The sequence below is a fragment of the Pristiophorus japonicus genome, unplaced genomic scaffold (assembly GCF_044704955.1).
Source record: "Pristiophorus japonicus isolate sPriJap1 unplaced genomic scaffold, sPriJap1.hap1 HAP1_SCAFFOLD_52, whole genome shotgun sequence".
Taxonomy (NCBI): domain Eukaryota; kingdom Metazoa; phylum Chordata; class Chondrichthyes; family Pristiophoridae; genus Pristiophorus; species Pristiophorus japonicus.
In genome coordinates this window covers 2306128-2330231 of record NW_027254426.1, presented here as the reverse complement: position 1 = coordinate 2330231, position 24104 = coordinate 2306128, and the positions used below count along the sequence as shown (strand labels likewise).

General features: G+C 46.5%; 1 protein-coding gene across 3 annotated transcripts; it reads left to right on the top strand.

The window, feature by feature from the left end:
• Nucleotides 1-10888: 10888 nt before the first annotated feature.
• On the top strand, nt 10889-23850 carry LOC139253839 (zinc finger protein 154-like). Of its 3 annotated transcripts, none has more exons than XM_070873592.1 (3): nt 10889-10964; nt 13993-14077; nt 20933-23850. In XM_070873592.1, exon 3 carries the CDS (start codon nt 21040-21042, stop codon nt 21823-21825), a length of 786 nt encoding a protein of 261 aa, XP_070729693.1. In that variant the 5' UTR covers nt 10889-10964; nt 13993-14077; nt 20933-21039; the 3' UTR covers nt 21826-23850. The 3 variants fall into 3 exon arrangements, with proteins under 3 accessions (XP_070729693.1, XP_070729694.1, XP_070729695.1); XM_070873593.1 differs by lacking the exon at nt 10889-10964 and adding an exon at nt 11206-11338; XM_070873594.1 differs by lacking the exons at nt 10889-10964; nt 13993-14077 and adding an exon at nt 11206-11338.
• The last annotated feature ends 254 nt before the right edge of the window (nt 23851-24104 follow it).

The following is a 24104-nucleotide window of genomic DNA, read 5'->3' as shown; positions in this document are numbered from 1 at the left end:
TGCTCTCAGCGATGAGACTCGAGGTGCTCAATGCCCTCCCGGATGCACTTCCTCCACATCGGGTAGTCTTCGGCCAGGAACTCCCAGGTGCCGATGGGGATGTTGCACTTTATCAGACGGCTTTGAGGGTGTCCTTGAAACGCTTCCTCTGCCCACCTTAGGAACGCATGCCATGTACGAGTTCCGACTAGTGCATTTGCTTTGGGATTCTTCTGTCAGGCTTGTGAACAATGCGGCCTGCCCAGCGGAACTGGTCGAGTGTGGTCGATGCTTCAATACTGGGGATATTGGCCTGGTCAAGGACGCTAAGGTTGGTGCATCTGTCCTCCCAGGGGATTTGCAGGATCTTGTGAAGACATCGTTCATGGTATTTCGCCAGCAATTTGAGTTGAAAGCTTTCAGCAAGCACATGGTCTACAGGACTGTGTAATACACCCCCTCTGTATGGCTCAGAGATGTGGACGCTATACAGAAGACATCGCACCCTATTGGGCCAGCACTGATACACCCTATTGGGACACCCCGGCCTCAGCCTCTCAGGCCAGCCCAGGCTCACCCCATTGAGCCAGCACAGGCTCACCCTATTGGGCTAACCCGGCCTCACCCTATCGAGCCAATCCAGGCTCGCACTATCGGGCCAGCACAGATTCACACTATCGGGCCTGCACAATCTCACAATATTGGGCCAGCACAGGCTCATCCCATTGGGCTATCACAGTCTCACCCTATCGGGCCAGCACAGGTTCACACTATCGGCCAGCACAGGCTCACCCTATTGGGCTAACCCGGCCTCACCCTATCGAGCCAATCCAGGCTCGCACTATCGGGCCAGCACAGGCTCACACTTTTGGGCCGGCACAGTCTAACTCTATTGGGCCAGCACAGTAACACCCTACCGGGCCAGCACAGTCTCACACTATCGGGCCAGCACAGTCTCACTCTATCGGGCCAGCACAGTCTCATCCTATTGGCCCAGCCCAGGCTCACCCTATCGGGCCGGCACAGTCTCACTCGATCGGCCCAGCACAGTTTTACACTATCGGGCAGCACAGTCTCACCCGATCGGCCCAGCACAGTTTTACGCTATCGGGCCAGCACAGGTTCACACTATCGGGCTGCACAGGCTCATCCTATTGGGCCAGCCCAGGCTCAGCCTATCGGGCAACACAGTCTCACCCTATTGGGCCAGCAGAAAAGACCCAGTGGCCAGCAGAGAAAATCAGCATCTCATTGATTTTATTCTCACTTTGCACACAGCTGGTGCAGGTCTGAACCCAACCATGTAAGGTGGAAATGATCAACATCCTCGGCCTTTGAATGTTGAAGCAGGAATGTTTGTCTGTTCTCTCTGTGGGACAATATTTCAAACATCTGGGAAAGCACCACGACACACAAACATCTGCGTGAGATTGCTCCAGTGCACAAGAAAGAGCTTCAACCAGTTACACAGCCTGAGAAAACTTCGCACCATTCACAGCGGAGAGAAGCTACACGTGTCGTGGTGTTGTGTGGAGAAATCTTCAACTGATCGTCCAAACTGGAGAGACACAAGGACACCCACACCATGGAGAAACCGTGGGAATGTGGAGACTGTGGGGAGGGATTCACCTCCCAGTGTGATCTATAAATTCATTGTCACAGTCACACCGGGAAGAGGCCGTTCACCTGCTCCGTGTGTGGGTAGGGTTTCACTCCATCATCTGCTGAAACACCAGCGATTTCACACTGGGGAAGTGTGGGAAAAGATTCATTCAGTTATCTGAATTGCGAGTTCACAAATAACTGCAGGAGTTTGGTTCTACTGTTATTACTGCTGTTAATCATAGTATGACTGAATCATGTTTGTTCTCTCAGTTGGGATTTGTTTCTGCTGATGGTAATCATTCTGAAAACTGGGCTGGAGTTTAATATAATGATATGTAAAATTACACAATGTGTCAATATTTGATATCTCTGTGATAAGAGGCGACTATTGATATTGTGTTACCGACTGCTTCATTTGAGGCCTTTTCTCCTTTCTAACTCTCGATTGTTTCCATTCTCATGCCTTTGGTTACTCTCAGGGACAATTCCCAGTTCCACACACCTTCCAGAGTGCCTCTCTTTGCCTTGGTGTCCAGGTTAGGGATAGCTAACACGCCCGGGATCACTGAACACAAAATTCAGTCTGTTAATCACTTTCAGTGACAGTACTTAGCATGTGCCTACAGCAGTTGTTGATATAAGCGACTGCATCTCTTTCCACTCTCAGCTGGTAAACGGCCTCTCCCTGATGTGTTTTCACCCGACGCGCATCTCCATCTATTCCCACTGTCCCCACATTTACAGTGTTGAGTCAGCTGGGCACACGAGTATCACAGGCTAGACGATTGGTTGATGGTGCATCCACACACAGAACATATGGCCTGTTTCTCCCCGCTGTGATTGGTGTTTTTCCAAAGGCTGATGATAAGGTGATCCTGATGAATCCGATGATTCCCTCAAATCTTGACGTGATGGTTGATTTGAGATTCCAAGCTGCAGATCCTCCCCTTCTCATACCTTGCGAATGGAGGTTACAAAAGTTGATACTTTAAGTACAGGATAGAAATTTACACTGTGATCGGCATCAGAGCCGAGTTCAATCCTTCCCTCAAGTTACATCCACACACGTCCCTGTTGATGTCACTGGATCGGTATCAGAAGCAAGGGCACTGGATAATTTTTACATATATTTAGCCCAGTGGTAGTGAGGACAATTAGAACCCCTGAACTGCTGCTTTGACTCAGAGAACAACTTACAGCCCAGACCAAGGATCCAACTTGGGACCTTCCCAGTCATTATTGCAGAGTCTTCTAAAATTTGTGGGGTTGGGGGAGGGTTAGAAAGAATATTTTCAAACAAACTTAAATCCACCTTTAAACAAAACCTTCGTCGCAATGCACAATTCTGAAATCCTTTCAAATATAAAAGCAAAAAAATGGATCATCAAAAACAACTGAAACATTATAGAAAGGCTCAAGTCACTGAAAATAAATAGCTTTACAATCACGGCACATTACAGAAGGGAGCGACTGTTAATGGGAACTCGGCTTGTCAAGTTCTCCGACATTGCGAGATAAACTGGACTGTTCTTTTAAGTATAATTAGGTAGATAAAATGGAGTCCCTGTCCCTTTAAATATCTGGTCCATTCCTCCAGGCAGCAGGAGGAGCAATAGCGTGCGGTATCTTTATATTCTGACGCAGCAAGACCTAATAAAACATATTGGATCAGCTTAAGCACAACAAATGAAAAGTGTGCACACAAAGTCTTTGCTACATATATATGTGTAAGTGTGTGTGTGTGTAAACTAAACACATCACTCTTATTGTTTGCTCGGGAATTCCACAGAGATAAGCTATTATCTTCGCCAGTTATTTTTCAGCATTTATTTCCTATTATTAATGATGTAATTGCAGAGTGTTTAATCCCTTTACCATTTATTGATGACCCATTGTCCTGTGTGCCCTTGTTTAGAAAGTGATGTCACAATGACGATTCCGTTACCAAGGTGACCGTCTGTCCGCAGTATTCAGTGGTAAGGGGATTAAATCTCACCGAGGGTAATGAGCAGCCACCCACCAGTCTCTGCACTTTATTGTCCAGTGATCACCTTACCATTACATAGAAGCTCCTAGATTTACTTCCAGTGTGGATTACTTGTGTAAGTGATGTGGAAAATGAAATTGTCGGGGGAAAAGAGGAGTTGGGGGAGGGGTTTGGAGAGAAGGGTGAAAGAGGAGTTCGGCTGAGGGTTTGACAGAAATGTGGTGATAGAGGAGTTGGGGTGAGGGGTTTGGAGAGTAGGGGCGAAAGAGTAGTTGGGGAGGGGAAGTTGGAGAGTAGAGGTGAAGGAGGGGTATGAGTGAGGGGTATTTACTACCCATTAATTGCCTTTGTTGAACTATGATGTGTTTATTTTTCCTTTAAATTGTTTTGTATTGTGTGTTCCACTGAAGTTAGACATGGGGCTGCAGTTCCTTGCAGGCACTGGGCTGTTTCTGGTGAATTAATGTGGGTAGTGTTAATTGGGAATAGATTTTAGTGGGATCATTCTGTGCTGAATGCGTTGCTGGTCTGCGGGGTTGTCCACAGTCCCAATGATGAGGTGCTGTTGACAACAAATCCAGGATTCCCTTATATTGTGACAGCAAAACCAGGGACCACTTACATTGTGACACCAAATCCAGGGACCACTTACATTGTGACACCAAATCTGATATGTCCTTACTATACCGTATAAATGCACACGAGGCCCATACTTGAGAGAAGGTCACTCTGTGACGAGTTACCTTTATTACCAATATCTCAAGTGATGAAGGTGGGTGGAGCTTCCCCTTTTATACTTGAAAGTCCAGGTTAGGAGTGTCTCACACAAGTTCTCCCCATGTTGGTCAATGTTCTCAAGGTGTACAACTTCGGTCAGTTTATACATGTGTAACAATGATAGTTGAATACATGACATCACCTCCCCCGCAAAGTCTTATTGGGATCACAGGTTAAGTCTCTCTGGTGGTTTACGCTCCCTTGTAGAGCGCCTGAGTTGGGGTTCCGGTTGCTGGGCGCTGGCCTGAGTGCCTGCTGTTTGCGGTGCCTCAGGCCTGTCTGGACTGCCCACAGTGACTGGGCTCTCCTCCACTTGATTCCGGTGTTCAGTCACCTGTGGTGGAGTAAACTCTCCATCGTGTTCTTCCTCTGCTTCTTCTATGGAGTTGCTGAACCTCCTTCTAGTTTGATCCACGTGTTTGCGGCAGATTTGTCCATTGGTAAGTTTAATTACCAAAACCCCAATTTCCCTCTTTGGCAATCACAGTGCCTGCAAGCCATTTGGGCCCTGCAGCGTAATTAAGGACAAAAAGAGTGTATTGACATCAATAATTGCGCCCTCGCATTCCTGTCATGGTAGTTACATTGTGACTGACGCCTGCTCTCAACAATTTCTTTCATAGCAGGGTGTATAGGGATAACGTGGTTTTGAGAGTCCTTTTCATTCGCAGCTCTGCGGGTGGAACCCCTGTGAGCGAGTGTGGTCGGGATCTATTGGCCTACAGCAGGCGTGATAAAGCACCTTTGAAGGGAACCCCCTTGGATTCTGAGCATTACCTGTTTGATTATCCTCACTGCTCGTTCCGCCTGGCCATTTGAGGCCGGCTTGAACGGTGCCATTCTGACATGGTTGATTCCATTGCCTGCCATGAAGTCTTGGAAATCAATGCTTGTGAAGCCCGGGCCATTGTAGCTGACCATGACATCCGGTAGACCATGGGCGGCGAACATTGCCCGTAGAATTTCTACCGTGGCAGAGGATGTGCTTGAATTTAAAATGGCACACTCAATCCATTTGCAGTAGGCGTCTACTACAACTAAAAAGCAGTTTTCCCATGAAAGGACCTGCGTAGTCCACATGGATGCGTGACCATGGCTCGGCGGGCCAGGACCAGGGGCTAAGGGCGGCTTCCCTAGGTGCGTTGACCAGCTGAGCACACGTGTTGCAACTGCGAACACAAAGTTCCACGTCTGCATCTATTCCTGTCCACCAAATGTGTGACCTGACAATTGCCTTCATCATGATAATGCCCGGGTGTTCATTGTGTAGTTCTCTGATAAACACCTCTCTGCCCCTCTGGGACATGACTACTCGGTTTCCCCATAGTAGGCAAGCGGCCTGAATCCAGAGTTCATCCTTGTGCCTATGAAACGGTTTAAATTTCTCAGGGCATGTCCTGTACGTGGCTGCCCAGTCCCCATTCAGGACAAATTTCTTAACTAAAAAGACAGTAGCGGGTCTTTATTTGGCCAGACTTTAATCTGACGGGCTGTCACAGGTGAAACTTCGCTTTCGAAAGCTTCAACAGCTATGACCATCTCAGCATCATGCTCAGTTGTCCCCTCAGTGGTGGCAACTGGGAGCCTGCTGAGTGCGTCGGCACAGTGTTCAGTGCACTGTCTATGCTGAATTGTGTAGTCATAGGCAGCTAACGTAAGTGCCCACCTCTGTATGCGGGCCGACACATTCGCATTTATGGCCTTGTTGAGGCCAAAAGGGATGTTAGGGATTTATGATCTGTCTCCAGCTCAAATTTCCTGCCAAACTAGGGCCTTCCAAGAGCAATTCTTTTACGTCAGCCTGAGCCAGAAGCAGTGTGGGAGGTGTCTGCTCTTTACAACGGAGGTGTTCACAGAACTCTGCCAACTCTTGTAACCAAACCTGCAGCCTCACTCCATGACAAGGACAGCGCTGCTACTAGCTGTGAAGGTGACCGTGATTCTGAATTTCCTCAGTCTGGGATACTTCCAGGCAATCTTCTCTCTTTCCAGAGAGAAGCAGGTCGAGCATGGGCCATGTAATGTTAACAGTTTGTTGGAGCATAACAAGTAGTGTGCTCTATCAAAAGCGACTTTCCTGGCTGTTGCCCCAGACCCAATCGCGACCTTTGCGTGGGAGCACGTGTAGCGGCTCTATCAGCATGCTCAATTTGGAAAGAAAATTCCCAAAATATTTCAGGAGCCCCAGAAATGAATGCAGATCCGTCGTGTTACGGTGTATGGGTACTCTCCGGATCGCTTCCGTTTTGGACACAGTAGGTCTGATCCCATTTGCTGCTACCCTCCTCCCCAGGCATTCTACCTCTGGAGCTAAGAATACGCACTTTGCCTTTTTCAGTCACAGCCCTACCCGGTCCAGTCTGAGTAGCACCTCATCCAGGTCCTGGAGGTGTTCTTCAGCATCGCGACCCGTGATGAGGATGTCGTCCTGAAAAACCATCGTCCTTGGAATCGATTTGAGGAGGCTTTCCATATTTTGCTGAAAGATCACGGTGGCTGAACGAATCCCGAACGGACATCTGTTATACTCAAACAACCCCTTGTGTGTCGTGATGGTGGTCAGCCTTTTCGACTCACTCGCCACCTCCCGGGTCATGTGAGATGAGGTCAGGTCCAATTTTGAAAATGTTTTTCCAGCGGATAGTGTCGCAAAGCGGTCCTCTGCTCTTTGTAGCGGGTACTGGTCTTGGAGTGACACCCGATTGATGGTGGCCTTGTAAGCGCCAAATATCCTGATCGACTCATCCGCCTTGAGCACCGGCACAATCGGGCTCGCCCAGTCATTGAATTCAACTGGCAAGATGATGCCTTCCCTCAGCAGGCGGTCTAATTTGCATTCTATTTTTTCCCACATCATGTACGGCACCGCTCTGGCCTTGTGGGGTACTGGCCTGGCGTCCGGGTTTATGTGAGTCACTCCCTTAGCCCCTATGAAAGTGCCGATGCCGGGTTGAAATAATGAGTCGAATTTGTCCAGGACCTGTGAGCATGATACTCGCTCCATAGAAGAAATGCATTGACATCGTCCTATTTCCAGTTCATGACAGCAAGCCAACTCCTCCCCAGTAGTGTGGGACCGTCCCTCAGGACAATCCAGAGTGGCAACCTGTTCTCCTAATGATCTCCGAAGCTGTGCATCAATCGGCAATAATTTTGGCCTCCTGGCCTTGGACACCCACAATCTTTCAAACTGGTTGATACTCATCAAGGACTGGCTGGCCGCCGTGTCTAGCTCCATTAATACTGGGATGCAATTGAGGAGCACTTTCATCATTATCGGTGGCGTCTTGGTAAATTAACTGTATATGTGCTCCACATGAACTCGCTGAACTTCAGCTTCCAGTGATTTTCCCCAGTATTTATTTGGCCTCGTGGAGCTTACATCGGGCCCGTCCTCCTCGTACATTAACCTGGCTTCAGGCTTCCTGCACATACGCACCAAATGACCGCTGACGTTGCAGTTTCTGCAGGTATATTGCTGATACCTGCGGGCTCTGGCTGGGTGTTTGGCTCCACACCTCCAGCATGAGCTGGAGGACCCGTTTTTTGAAACAAAAGGTCCATTACCAGTCGATCGTCTCTGACTGTCTCTGTAACTCTCCTTAAGTGTACCATTAACAGGTGTTGATGGCCCCATTACTGGCCGCATTGTCCATTGCAATCGTATGAATCACCGTTCAGCTAGCCATTGTCTCTGGTGAATTCCCTTTTTGGGTTCGACTGCACGCTGGGGCATGTCCGATTGCCAATGTCTGCCTGGAGAACTGTGTGCCGCGTTAACAATGTTGACTCCCTGGTCGTTTGCCGCATTTGAGCCAAGATTTTTGTCATACATCATTCTGGTCTCTTCCTCCCCTGAGATAAATGGCTGGGCTATCAGAGCCTCCGCTTCCAAGGTCAAGTCTTTGGTCTCAATCAGTTTCCTGAAAACTCCAGCATGCCCGATGCCCTCAATAAAAAAGTCTCGCATCATCTCCGCTCTGCCTGTATCTGTGAACTTACATACACTCGCCAGTCACCCGAGATCTGCCATGAAGTCAGGAACGCTTTTCCCTTCTCACCGCCAGTGCATGTAAAACTGGTGTCTCGCTATGTGCATGCTGCTTGCAGGTTTAATGTGTTCCCCGATCAACCTACTGAGCTCTTCGAACGTCTTGTCCCCAGCTTCTCTAGTGCTCGAAGGGCCTTCATCAGGGAGTACGTTCTGGATCCACTAACCGTCAGGAGATGAGCTCTGCGTTCGTCGGCCGAATCTTGTCCCAACCATTCCTTAGTGACAAAACTTTGCTGTAGTCATTCAAAATCGTTCCAATCATCGCCAACACAGTACCTCTCTTCTGTGCTACCCGTGGCTATGCTCACGTGGTTTAAATCCCAGTTTCTCGTCGCCAATGATATGTCCTTACTATACAGTATAAATGGATACGAGGCCCATACTTTAGAGAATGTCACTCTGTGAACAGTTCCCTTTATTACCAAGACCTCAAGCGATGAAGGTGGGTGGAGTTTCCACTTTTATACCTGAAAGTCCAGGTTAGGAGTGTCTGCCACATGTTCACCCCTTTATGGTCAATGTTCTCAAGGTGTACAACTTAGGTCAGCTTATAAATGTATTGCAATGATAGTTGAATACATGACAACATCCAGGGACCACTTACATTAAAACACTAAATCGAGGAACCACTTGCATTGTGACTCCAAATCAGGGGACCACTTGTACTGGGGCATCAAATCCAGGGACCACTTACACTGAGACATCAAATCCGTGGACCCCTTACATTGAGGCACCAAATCCAGGGAACAGTTACAATGAATCATCAAATCGAGGGACCACTAAATGAGACTACAAAATTACAGAATGACACAGAAATGAGCCATTCAGACTAACCAGTCCGTGCCGGTGATTATGCTCTGCTTGGTAATGTGAGAGCCTCAGTATGGAGAATGGTCATGCCAGTGAAAGCAGCTCTAGTGGGAGAGGTGGATAATGAATGAAGAGTCGATGGAGGAATCAGACGGTGACTGGTGGGGCCTGCTGACAGCTTATCGTCAGAAGTCCTTTTTAGGCAGGTTGATGATTAGATGTAACCAGTGCAACAATTGTATCTATCTGTTATTGTTCCAAAATTCACAAATCTAATGTCACTAATTTATTTTTCCATGAGAAATGTAGAGATTACGATGTGTTGTTGACAGAAAGAAGCGAGGAAACCAGGCTTGCGCTGGAAAGAAGGTTCCTTGAATGAACACATTGTGAGGCTGTTTTGTGACTCGGCTCTGTGAGGTTAAAAACATGAAATGGAAAAGAGCATGTCCAGTAACACTTACATTGCCAATAGTGCTTTCTAAGTTAATCATTATATCCTAAGCCGAATATCCTATTGACTACCTGAATCACTAATCCCAATCCTAACAAATAACCACAAACCACAACCACTAAACCTACATCTAAACCCAGCCCTTAACCAAGGCTAAGATCATAAGAAATAGGGGCAGCAGTAGCCATCTGGCCCCTTCAGCCCACCCCGCCATTCAATAAGATCTTGGCTGATCTGATCTTGGCCTCAATTCCATTCCCCTGCCCTCTCCCCATAAACCTTGTTCCACTATCTTTCAAAAATCACTCTATCTGCAACTAAAATATTTTCAGTGACCCAGACTCCACTGTTCTTTGGGGTAGATCATTTCAAAGATTCACGACCCTCTGAGAGAAGAAATTCCTCTTCGTTTGCATTTTAAATAGGCGCCCCCTTACGCTCAGACTTTGCCACCTAGTTCTCGATTACCCCACAAGAAGAAACAGAGATCAGTGGGGAAGCTGAAGACCTGATAAAGGAAATATTTAAACAATTATTTTGATGCAAGAAATATTGCAAGGTATGTTAGTAACAAGTAATTGTAATCAACTAACCCATCAATATTAGCAAAGGCAATTTCAAAAGTCAGAACATTTCAAAGTTGATCACATGCAGTATGTGTGGAGATCTATTAACCACATTCAAAAATCGTTAAATACAGAAAATAACTGATTTACAATCTTACGCAAGATAGTTCTTTCAAGGGTTGGTTGAAAGGAACGTCAAATGAGTGTAAAGTGAGACACGCCGGTTCAGTCTGAGACAACCACAAGCCGGATACTCAAATGAAACAAGTTTGGGATTTGATGTGGGAAAAGATGAATTACGTGAGAAGTGAAACAATCTAGAGTAAGAAAAGGCCTAAAATGGAAGGGAAGGGAACATTAATTAGTCTCTTTTTATGGAGAAATGAAATATTGGACACCCGGTGTTTGAAACAAGCTGATTTATTCAGTATTGAGACAGAACATTACTGTCCAGCTCAGGGACAGGGTTATACAGAGCAGCAGGAACAATGACTGAGGGCCAGAATGAACATGTTCAGTGCCCAATGGGGGCCCAGGATATCCTGTCCCAGTCTCTCACGTGGTCTTGGGTATTTACGCGGCATTCCCCGCGACGGAGGATGTGCCGACCCCAGAGACCCAGTGCGCAGGCGCGAGACCTGGCTGTATTTGGAGCATGCGCGGTGAGTGCAATGGCGGCGTGACATGGTGAATATCTGTTCCGCAAAACAGCTCAGACTCAGCGGGGTGGAGGTGAGTAAAGGACCAGCGGGTAGCCGGGGATGCTTCATAAACAACTGGTGCCCGCCGGAAGCCCGGAATAATACCCGGAATAATACCCGGAATATCGGCGGCTGCAGCCTCCAGGCTTTCTCCCGGTCCCAGGCCGCATAACGGCGGCCATCTTTGTACAGGAAGGCATGGTCAGTCCTCCGTCATCTTGTTTCAGTGAGCAGCAAAGCGCATGCGCGGCCATTTTGGTAAAGTAATAGCTGAGTTATTTTATTCTCACACCTCGGATTTCTCTCATTGTTCTGATCTCCAATGTGTATCGTCCCAACCTTCTCAACCTGTCCTCATCAGAGAACCCCCTCCTCGCCGGAATCAACCTCTGAACAGCCTCCAGTGTAAGTATATCCTTCCTTAAACACACAGTGTTCCAGGTGTGGTCCCACCAATACCCTGTACACTTGGAGCAGGACTTCTCTGCTTAAACACACAGTGTTCCAGGTGTGGTCCCACCAATACCCTGTACACTTGGAGCAGGACTTCTCTGCTTAAACACACAGTATTCCAGGTGTGGTCCCACCAACACCCTGTACACTTGGAGCAGGACTTCTCTGCTTAAACACACAGTATTCCAGGTGTGGTTTCACCAACACCCTGTATACTTGGAGCAGGACTTCTCTACTTAAACACACAGTATTCCAGGTGTGGTCCCACCAATACCCTGTACACTTGGAGCAGCACTTCTCTGCTTTTTATTCTATCCCCCTTACAATAAAGGCCAACATTACATTTACCTTCCTGACTACTTCCTGAACCTGCAGACTGAATTTTTGTGTTTTATGCACATACACCCTCAGGTCTCTCTGTCCTGTAGCACTTTGCAATTTTTCTCCATTTAAATTATAATTTGCTTTTCTGTTATTTCTGCCAACGTGGATAACCTCACATTTTCTCATATTATACTCCATCTGACAAATTTTTGCCCACCCATTTAGCCTGTCTATATCCCTTTGCAGATTTTTTGTGTCCTCAATTTGCTTTCCCACCCATCTTTGTATCAATAGCAAACTTGGCTACATTACACTCGGTCCCTTCTTCCAAGTCAATAATATAGATGTAAATAGTTGAGGAGCCAGCACCGATACCAGCGGCACCCCACTGGTTACCATTTGCCAACTGGAAAAAGACCTATTTATCCCGACTCTCTGTTTTCTGTTAGTTAACCAATCCTCTATCTATGCTAATATACTGCCCCCAACCCAGTGAGCTTTTATCTTGTGCAGTAACCTCTTATGTGGCATTTTATCAAATGCCTCTTGGAAATCCAAATACACCAAATCCACTGGTTCCCCCTTACCCAGCAAATTTGTCAAACATGATTTCCCTTTCATAAAGCCATACTGACTCTGCTTGATTGAATCAAGCTTTTCAAAATGTCCCGCTACTGCTTCCTTAATAATGGACTCCAGCATTTTCCCAATGACAGATGTTAGGCCAACTGGTCTATAGTTTCCTGCTTTTTGTCTGCCTCCTTTTTTAGAGAGAGCCGTTACATTTGCAGTTTTCCAATCTGTTGGAACTGCCCCAGAATCCAGGGAATTTTGGTAGATTACAACTCATGTGTCCACTATCTCTGCAGCCACTTCTCTTAAGACCCTACGATGTGAACCATCAGGGCAAGGTGACTTGTCTGCCTTTAGTCCCATTATTTTACTGAGTACTACTTCATTATGAATAGTTATTGAATTAAGTTTTTCCCTCACTATAGCCCCTTGATTATCCACTTTGGTATTACTCTCAGTGACCGAGTGTTTTACTCTTATTAAACTGATCTCTGACTGTTTCTGTCAGATATTAACTCCTGCACGTTCCCAGCAAACACTCCCAGTCCCTCGTCCCTCCGATGTTGCTGCAGGATTTCTTTGTGAACGCGGGCTCATGGAGAGAAACATCCTGTACGGAATGATCCCAAATTGATCATCTCCAAGGGACAAGGCTTGCAGCTTTAATCATTCTCTGTCCTTTCCCCCCAGGCCCAGTTCCTTTGCTCAGATTCTGATAAAAGTAAATTGGGCAAAGTGCACTTTAATTTTTAGAGATTGAATTATTGCAGAGAGCTGCACATGCGCGGTTCAGCCCCACCCCCGGTGTCGATTCCCAGTGAGCAGAAGAGCGCATGTGCGCTCCCCTCCCCCAGCCCTGCCCGTGATTGCCATTCACTCAGTGAGCGGAAGAAGATGGTTTAAAACAGCCAGGAATGGAGACACCGCGGCCCCGGGGTAAGGCAGCGAGCAGCAGCCTCCTTACAGCAGCACAGCGCATTGGGAGCGTGTCCGCAGATGGGCTCATAGATCGGCATTGAGTCTGGGGGGAGTTCAGGGGGAGTCGGGGGCTGTGTGTAAGAGGCAGTGTGGACCAAGAATCAGTGTCAGTGTGTGGTGTGAGTGGGGGAAGGCAGAGGCCATTCTCGGGCTGTGTGTGGATAGCGTGTGTCCAGGGTAAGGGAGACAGAATGGGCAGAATCTGCTGTTTACAATCTGCTGCTTTCTCTCTCCAAACCAGGAGTGAACGTTCCTGGTTTAGTTCCCTCGGGGGCTGTGTGTAAGAGGCAGAGTGGAGCAGGAACTCGTTCTGGAACATGATGTGAGTGGGGGAAGGGAGAGGCCATTCTCGGGCTGTGTGTGGACAGTGTCAGGTAACAGAGGAAGTAAACCACCTCGCTCTTTCAAATCATTGCTGCTTTCTTTCCCCAAATCAGCAGTGAATGTTCCTGATTTAGTTCGAATCTCACCGTGTCTGTTGTTCTTGGGCAGTGAGCAGTGGAAACACAGCCTGACAGTGAGGGTGTGGGCAATCTCACTAAGTGCATCTATTGCAGGCACCAGGAGAGGAGTGTGGGAGAAGATATTTTAAAGACCGTTTATATAGCTTTGGTGAGCTGAGTTCTCCAGAACCATGTTGCTGATGATCAAGAGATACATTGTCGCTCCCTCATATTCTCCCCTGCATCCATATCTTAGAACTAATAATGTTCTCGTATTATTATTCTCAGAGCAAAATTCTTCAGCCAGAACAAATGTGAGCTTTCCTCCACCCGGAACACAAGGAACAGTGCAGGCAGCTCCTTCTCACACACAGTAAGTCGATTATCACTCACAGAGCGCAGAGACACGGAACTGGCCTCAATCCTATTGTCACAGGCAGCAGAAGCTGTCTGTCCCACAGTGATTCGAAGTGGCAGAGTTACATTGTGAATCTTACAGCCACATGGAGCAGTATAATCACATGCTGTTTCACCATTGAAACAGATCACACTGAAAGGTACATTAAACACCCACACTCACTTGCCAGAAACTGGCAGGTAGAGAATAAAATACAATCATATATCAGAAAAAATGTCCAATAGAATGTATAAACCACACTCGCATATCAGAAGCTGATTAATACAGACCCAAAGCCATATTCACGTTTCAGAATCTGACAGATTCAGTATTTAAACCCCTGAACATACCAGAAGATGACAGGTGCAGAATAAAACCCACATTCCCGTACCATAGACTGACAGATACAGTATACAACACACACCCACATATATGAAAGTGACAGTAACAGAATAAAATCCCCACTTGCATACCAGAGAGTGAGAGGTAAAGTGTAAATCCCATGAGCACATGTCGGAAAACTGAAATGCAGTAAGTAAAATTTTTACTTGCATCGCAGAAACTGATAGGGGCAGAGTAAAACCCACACACACACACATCAGAAAAATGACAGGTAGAAGGCAAAATCTTCACTCACATATCAGAGAAATACAGGTTAAAAGTAAAATTGATTCTCATGTTCACATACCAGAGACAAGCAGATAGAGAGTAAATTCCATACACACATAGCAGCAACTAACAGGTACAGTCTAAAACATACAATCAGGAAGCAGGAACAAATAGGTACAGTCTAACATAGCAGAAACTGAGAGGCACAGATTAAACCTGAACACACAACAAAACCTGACAGTTACAGAAAAATACACACATTTGCATATGAGAGACTGAGAAATACAGTATAAAACCCACACTCACACATCAGAGGCTGACTTATTACAATCCTGTTCCCATAACATAAATTGACATACAGTGACATGCCCAGACTCACGAACCAGTAATTGACAGGTACAGGGTAAAGACCTCTCTTTCATTCCAGAAACTGACAGGTACAAAGGAAAGCCCACTCACAATTAAGCAGAAACTGGCAGGTGTAGAGTAAGGCCCATAATCACATGTCAGAACTTGATGGGTACAAAATAAAACCCAGACTCCCATTGCAGAAATGGAGAGATACAGAGAAAGGCCCACACTCACACAGCAGAGACAGATAGATACAGAGTGAAACTCAGACTCATTTACCAGAGACCGACAGATTCAGCATAAACACTCACCTCCATAACACAAAGTGACGGTTAGAAAGTAAAACGAATACTCTATCAGGAATTGGGGGTACACAGTAAAACAATACTAACATACTGGAGAATGACGGGTATGGGGAAGAGCTCACATTCACATAACAGAGATGGACAGATACAGCACAAAATACACACTCAGTCACCAAGAATGGAAAGATACATTGAAACATTGAAAATAGGTGCAGGAGCAGGCCATTCGGCCCTTCGAACCTGCACCACCATTCTATATGATCATGGCTCATCATGCAACTTCAGTACCTCATTCCCGCTTTCTCTCTATACCCCCTGATCCCCTTAGCCGTAAGGGCCACATCTAACTCCCTCTTGAATAAATCCAACAAACTGGACTCCACAACTTTCTGTGGTAGAGAATTTCGCAGGTTTACCACTCTCTGGGTGAAAAAGTTTCTCCTCATTTCAGTCCGATAAGGCTTACCCCTTATCCATAGACTGTGACCCCTGATTCTGGACTTCCCCAACATCAGGAACATTCTTCCTGCCTTTAACCTGTCCAGTCCCGTCATAATTTTATATGTTGGTATGAGATCCCCTCTCATTCTTCTAAATTCCAGTGAGTATAAGCCTAGCCGAGCCAGTCTTTCTTCATATGTCAGTCCTGCCATCCCAGGAATTAGTCTGGTGAACCTTCGCTGCACTCCCTCAACAGCAAGCACGTCCTTGCTCAGATTAAGAGACCAAAACTGCACACAATACTCAAGGTGTGGTCTCACCAAGGCCCTGTACAATTGCAGTAATACTTCCCTGCTCCTATACTCAAATCCCGTCGCTATGAAGGCCAGCATGCCAGTTGCTTTCTTTACTGCCTGCTGTTCCTGCATGCCTACCTTCAGTGACTGATGCACCATGACACCCAGGTCTCTTTGCACCTCCCATTTTACTAATCTGCCACCATTCAGATAATCTGCCTTCCTGTTTTTGCCCCCAAAGAAAATAACCTCACATTTATCCATATTACACTGCATCTGCCATGCAATTGCCCATTCACCTAACCTGTCCAAGTCACCCTGCAGCCTCTGAGCATCCTACTCACAGCTCACACTGCCACCCAGCTTAGTGTCATCTGCAAATTTGTTGATATTACGTTAAATTCCCTCATCTAAATAATTAATGGATGTTGTAAATTGCTGAGATCCCAGCACTGAACCTTACGGCACCCCACTATTCAATGCCTGCCATTCTGAAAAGGAACTGTTTATTCCCACTCTTTGCTTCCTGTCTGCCAACCAGTTCTCCCTCCACATCAATACATTAACCCCGATACTATGTACCTTAATTTTGCACACTAATCTCTTGTGTGGGTCGTTGTCAAAAGCCTTTTTTAATTCCAAATACACCACATCCACTGGTTCTCCCTTTTCCACTCTACTAGTTACATCCTCAAAAAACTCAAGAAGATTTGTCAAGCATGATTTCCCTTTCATAAATCCATGCTGACTTGGACCGATCCTGTCACTGCTTTCCAAATGCTATGCTATTACATCTTTAATAATTGATTCCAGCATTATCCCCACCACCAATGTCAGGCTAACCGGTCTATAATTCCCTCTTTTCTCTCTTCCTCCTTTTTTAAAAAGTGTGGTTACATTTGCTATCCTCCAATCCATAGGTACTGATCCAGAATCTATAGAATGTTGGAAAATGACCGCCAATGCATCTGCTATTTCTAGGGCCACTTCTTTAACTACTCCGGGATGCAGACTATCAGGCCCTGGGGATTTATCGGCCTTCAGTCCCATCAGTTTCCCTCCAACCATTTCCTGATGAATAAGGATTTCCCTCAGTTCCTCTTTCCCGCGGGACCCTCGGTCTTCCAGTATTTTCGGGAGGTTATTCGTGTCTTCCTTAGTGAAGACAGAACCAAAGTATTTGTTCAAATGGTCTGCCATTTACTTGTTCCCCATTATGAATTCACCTGATTCTGACTGCAAGGAGCCTACATTAGATTTCACTAATCTTTTTCTCTTCACTTATCTATAGAAGCTTTTGCAGTCAATTTTTATGTTCCCTGCAAGCTTACTCTCATACTCTATTTTCCCCCTCCTAATTACACCCTTAGTCCTCCTCTGCTGAATTCTAAATTTCTCCCAGTCCTCAGGTTTGCTGCTTTTTCAGGCCAATTTATATGCCACTGTCCCTAATTTCCCTTGTTAGCCACGGTTGAGCCACATTTCATGTTTTATTTTTACGCCAGACAGGGATGTATAATAGTTTTAATTCATCCATGTGATCTTTAAATGTCTGCCATTGCCTATCCACCATCAACCCTTTAAGTATTATTCGCCTGTTTATCCCAGCCAAATCACGTCTCATACCATCGAAGTTTCCTTCAAGTTCAGGACCCTAGTCTCTGAGTTAACTGTGTCGCTCTCCATCTTAATGAAGAATTCTACCATATTATGGTCACTCTTCTCCAAGGGGCCACGCACGACTAATTGCTAATTAATCCTCTCTCGTTACACAAGACCCAGTCTGGGATGGCCTGCTCTCTAGTTGGTTCCTCGACATATTGGTCTAGAAAACCATCCCTTATACACTCCAGGAAATCCTCCTCCACAATATTGCTACCGGTTTGGTTAGCCCAATCAATGTGTAGGTAAAAGTCAACCATGTTAACTGCTGTACCCTTATTGCACGTGTCCCTAATTTCCTTTTTGATGCCATCCCCAACCTCCCTACGACTGTTAGTTGGGTTTGTTTACAGACCACCAAACGTTTTCTGCCCTTTGGTGTTTCGCAGCTCTACCCATACAGATTCCACATTATCCCAGCCAATGTCCTTCCTTACTATTGCATTAACCTCCTCTTTAACCATTAATTCTACCCCACCTCCTTTTCTTACTTCAATATTGAATACCACTGCATATTATGTTCCCAGCCTTGGTTACCCTGGAGCCATATCTCTGTAATCCCAATTACATCATATCCGTTAACAGCTATATGTGCAGTTAATTTGTCCACCTTATTACCAATGCTCCTCGCTTTGAGACTCGGAGCCTTCAGGCTTGTTTTTTTCAACACTCTTTATCCTTTTAGAATTATGTTGTAATGTGGCCCTTTTTGATACAGAATGAAACCCACAGGCAATTACCAGAAATTGACAGGTACAGGATAAAATCCACCTCTCGTATCAGAAACTAACATACAGAGTAAAACCCTCATCCACATACCAGAGATGGACAGATATGAGTAAAATCCACACTCCCATTATGAGACTACATAAGAAAATAAGAACATAAAAAATAGGAGCACGAGCAGGCCATACGGCCCCTCGAGCCTGCTCCACCATTTAATACGATCATGGCTGATCTGATCATAGACTTGGGTCCACTTTCCTGCCCACTCCCCATAACCCCTTATTCCCTTATCGGTTAAGACACTGTCTATCTCTGTCTTCAATATATTCAATGTCCTGGCATCCACAGGTCTCTGAGGCAGCGAATTCCACAGATTTACAACTCTCAGAGAAGAAATTCCTCCTCATCTCAGTTTTAAATGGTGGGGCCCTTATTCTAAGATTATGTCCCTTATTTCTAGTCTCCCCCATCAGTGAAAACATTCTCTCTGCTAGCACCTTGTCAAGCCCCCTCATTACCTTATACGTTTCGATAAATCACCTCTCAAAAGTTCTTCTGAATTCAATGAGTAGAGGCCAAACATCCTCAACCTTTTCTCATAAGTCAACCCCCTCATCTCCGGAATCAACCCAGTGGACCTTCTCTCAACTTCCTGCAAAGCAAGTGTATCCTTTCATAAATATGGAAACCAAAACTGCACGCAGTATTCCAGGTGTGGCCTCACCAATAACTTGTATAACTGTAGCAAGATTTCCCTGCTTTTATACTCCAGGCCCTTTGCAATAAAGGCCAAGATTGCATTGGCCTTCCTGATCACATGCTGCACCTGCATACTATCCTTTTGTGTTTCATGCACAAGTACCCCCAGGTCCTGCTGTATTGCAGCACTTTGCAATCTCTCTCCATTTAAATAATAACTTGCTCTTTGATTTTTTTTCTGCCACAGTGCATGACCTCACACTTTCCAACATTATACTCCATCTGCCAAATTTTTGCCCACTCACTTAGCCTGGCTATGTCCTTTTACAGATTATTTGTGTCCTCCTCACACGTTGCTTTTCCTCCCATCTTTGCATTGCCAGCAAAGTTGGCTACGTTAAAGTCGGTCTCTTCTTCCAAGTCGTTAATATAGATTGTAAATAGTTGGGGTCCCAGCACTGATCCCTGCGGCACCCCACTAGTTACTGATTGCCAACCCAAGAATGAACCATTTACCCCAACTCTCTGTTTTCTGTTAGTTAGCCAATCCTCTATCCATGCTAATATATTACCCCTAGCCCCGTGAACTTTTATCTTGTGCAGTAACCTTTTATGTGGCACCTTGTCAAATGCCTTCTGGGAGTCCAAATACACCACACCCTCTTTATCCACCCTGTTCATTACATGCTCAAAGAATTTCAGCAAATTTGTGAAACTTAACTTCCCCTTCATAAATCCATGCTGATTCTGCCTGACCGAATTATGCTTTTCCAAATGTCGTGCTATTGCTTCTTTAAGAATCAACTCTTCAACATTTTCCCAACCACAGATGTTAGGCTAACTGGTCTATAGTTTCCTGCTTTTTGTCTGCCTTATTTTTAACCGAGTGCGGCTCTCAGTCCCTGGGCAACACCAAGTGCGGCTCTCAGTCACTGGGCAACAGCGAGTGTGGCTCTCAGTCCCCGGGCATCACCGAGTGTGGCTCTCAGTCCCCGGGCATCACCGAGTGTGGCTCTCAGTCCCCGGGCAACACCGAGTGCGGCTCTCAGTCCCCGGGCAACACCGAGTGTGGCTCTCAGTCCCCGGGCAACACCGAGTGCGGCTCTCGGGCCCCGGGCAACACCGAGTGTGGCTCTCAGTCCCCGGGCAACACCGAGTGCAGCTCTCAGGCCCCGGGCAACACCGAGTGTGGCTCTCAGTCCCCGGGCAACACCGAGTGCAGCTCTCAGGCCCCGGGCAACACAGAGTCCGGCTCTCGGGGCCCCAAGTCAGAGCCACCGGGCCCGGCACCAGCAACCCCCGGGGGAAGCACCTCCCCCACACCAGGAAAACTACAACTTACATTTATACAGCAGGCCCAGCAATTCCCAGCCGCTCTGTATCAGGTGGGTGCTGAATGTGGAAGTCACTCACTGGCCTCCTGTGTGGGTCTGTTTGTTACATCAGTTTGAGCTGGATGGAGAGGGGGGAGAAGCTGCTGGGTTTCACCCCCTGTACTTCTGGGCCCAGTGGGACCAACAATTTCCCATGTGGGCCTGTCGAGGGAGGTGGGTTCCCTTCCCTGAAGGACAGTACTGACCCAGATGTGTTTTTACGACAATCCGGCAGCTTTCATGGTCACTTTTTTCTAGTGCCGGCCCCACAAATGACCAGACTCATTAAGCTCCATTTCACAACCTGCCTTTGTGTTTTTGTGGGTTCTCTCTCTCACTCACTTTTCCTGTTTGAAATTCACTTTACAGGGTGTTAAAAGGGGAGGATTTGTAGATTGGAAGCTCAAACCAAACATCACCTCAAGATCTGACAGTCACTCGCTACATCGGGACTGGAATATCATCAGCTTTTGACCATGGAAGCAGAAGGCACCGTTCACAGTGGGGAGAAACGGTACACGTGCTCTGTGTGTGGTCAAGGCTTCAGCCAATCGTCCAAACTGGAGAGACAGAAGTGCAGTCACACTGGGGAGAAACCATTTGAATGTGGGGATTGTTGGAAACGTTTCAACTACCCGTCCCAGCTGGAAACACATCGACGAGTTCACACTGGGGAGAGGCCGTTCACCTGCTCCGAGTGTGGGAAGGGATTCATTCAGTCATCCGACCTGCTGAGACACCAGCGAGTTCACACTAGGGAGAGACCGTTCACCTGCTCCGAGTGTGGGAAGAGATTCGCTGTATCATCCAGCCTGCTGATACACCAGCGAGTTCACACTGGGGAGAGGCCATTCACCTGCTCCGACTTTGGGAAGAGATTTGCTGCATCATCCAGCCTGCTGATACACCAGCGAGTTCACACTGGGGAGAGGCCATTCACCTGCTCTGACTGTGGGAAGGAATTCACTGCATCATCCAACCTGCTGATACATCAGCGAGTTCACACTGGGGAGAGGCCATTCACCTGTTCTGACTGTGGGAAGGAATTCACTGCATCATCCAGCCTGTTGAAACACCAGCGACTTCACACTGGGGAGAGGCCTTTTAAATGTTCTGAGTGTGGGAAGGGATTCACTCGGTCATCCCACCTGCTGACACACCAGCGAGTTCACACTGGGGAGAGGCCGTTCACCTGCTCTGAGTGTGGGAAGGGATTCTCTCTGTCAGGCAACCTGCTGAGACACCAGCGAGTTCACAAGTGACTGCAGGGGTTGGATTCTGTTGTAATTGCTGCTGGTAATCACATCCTGGACTGAATTGTGTTCATTCTGATAGTTGGGGTTTATAAATCCTGTTACGCTGATGTTAATAACTCTTGTAACTGGACTGGAGTTTAATATTTGGGATACAGACACATAAATTAGTGTTGCTTCCAACACATTGCTGTGGATTTTTGTCTTTCACACCTGAGGGTTTAGCATCACCGGCCTGGAGCTGAAAAAGGACAATCTGTGTGGAGGATCTTACACGGGGAACAGAAATTCAGCCTGGACACAATCCTTCAGGGCCACACTGAGATCACCACATTCTTCTGAACTCCAATGTGTATAGGCCCAACCTACTCAACCTATCGTCATAAGTCAACCCCCTCATCTCCGGAATCAACACTTGAATCTGCAGCAGACATGAGCAAGGACTTGAGGCTTATTAAATGACACATATTTCATTACAGACAAGGTTAGACTGGGAGAAATGTTCAGTTACAACATGAGAACATAATAAATAGGAGCCGGAGTAGGCCATTTGACCCCTCGGGCCTGCTCCGCCATTCAATAAGATCATGGCTGATCTGATCATGGACTCAGTTCCACTTCCCTGCCAGCTGCCCATAACCCTTTACTCTCTTATCGCTCAAACATCTGTCTATATTTCCGCCTGAAATATATTCAAAGACCCAGCCTCCACAGCTCACCTGGGCAGAGAATTCCACAGATTTACAACCCTCAGAGAAGAAATTCCTCATCTCAGTTTTAATTGGGCGGTCCCTTATTCTAAGACTATGTCTCCTTCTTTTAGTTTCCCCTATGAGTGGAAATATCCTCTCTGCATCCACCTTGTCGAGCCCCCTCATTAATCTTATGTTTCGATAAAATCACCTCACATTCTTCTGCACTCCAATGTGTTTAGGCCCAATCTACTCAAGCTATTTTCATAAGTCAATCCCCTTATCTCAAGAATCAACCTAATGAACCTTCTCCGAACAGACTCCAATGCAGATATATCCTTTCGTAAATACGGAGACCAAAATACAGAGTCTATTACAGGCAAAATGCCAATCAAACCAGCATAACACTGGCACTTTAACAGTGTCTCATTGGCCTACAGGCTTTTCTTAAATAGATTTGCTGAGTGGATATAAACTGAAACCATGTTTACAGATGTGATGCTCTATTCACATATTGAGGGTAGAAGAGATGCTGTGGGGCACATGCTAAGTCCAGTAGCTGAAAGTGATTAACAGACTGGGTTTTGTGTTTACTGATCCCAGGTGTGTTACCAATACCAGCAAAATCGAAGCCCATGGAATAACGGGGACAGTGGCAGCATGGATATGAAAGTGGCTAAGTGACACACACAGAGTAGTGGTGAACGGTTGTTTTTCAGACTGGAGGAAGTGCTGTTCCCCAGGGGTCGGTATTGGGGCCACGGCTTTTTTTGATTTATATTAATGACCTATGTACAGGGCACAATTTCCAAATCTACAGCTCACACAAAACTTGGAAGTACAGTGAACAGTGAGGAGGATGGTGATGGACTTCAGAAAGACATGTCCACCCATTCCACCAGCGTGTCTATGTGGCAGATGAAATTTAACGTAGAAAAGTTCAAAAGTGATACATTTTATAGTAGGAAGAAAGAGGAGAGGAAATATAAACTAAAGGGTACAATTGTAAAGGGGTGCGTGAACAGAGAGACCCAGGAGTATGTGTGCACCAATAACTGAAGGTTGTAGCGCTCGTTGAGAAAGTGGTTACAAAGACTTACGGGATCCTATTTTTCATGAATAGATGGATAGAGTACAGAAATGTGGATATTATGTTGAACCTGCATAAAACACTGGTTCGGCCTCAACTGGAGTATTGTGTGCAGATCTGGGTCATCATCATCATAGGCAGTCCCTCGGATCGAGGAAGACTAGCTTCCACTCTAAAAATGAGTCCTTTGGTGGCTGAACAGTCCAATACGAAGCCACAGTCCCTGTCACAGGTGGGACAGATAGTCGTTGAGGGAAGGGCTGGGTGGGACAAGTTTGCCGCATGCTCTTTTTGATGCCACAGTTGAATTCTGCATGCTCTCGGCGATGAGACTCGAGGTGCTCAGCGCCCTCCCGGATGCTCTTCCTCCACTTTGTGCGGTCTTTAGCCAGGGACAGTCAGGTGTATCAGGGAGGCTTTGATGGTGTACTTGTACCGTTTCATCTGCCACACCTTTGGCTCGTTTGCTGTGAAGGAGTTCTGAGTAGAGTGCTTGCTTTGGGAGT

Coding starts and splice junctions, on each gene's coding strand:
- LOC139253839 (XM_070873592.1), top strand. CDS start 21,040: ATGGAAGCAGAAGGCACCGTTCACAGTGGGGAGAAACGGTACACGTGC.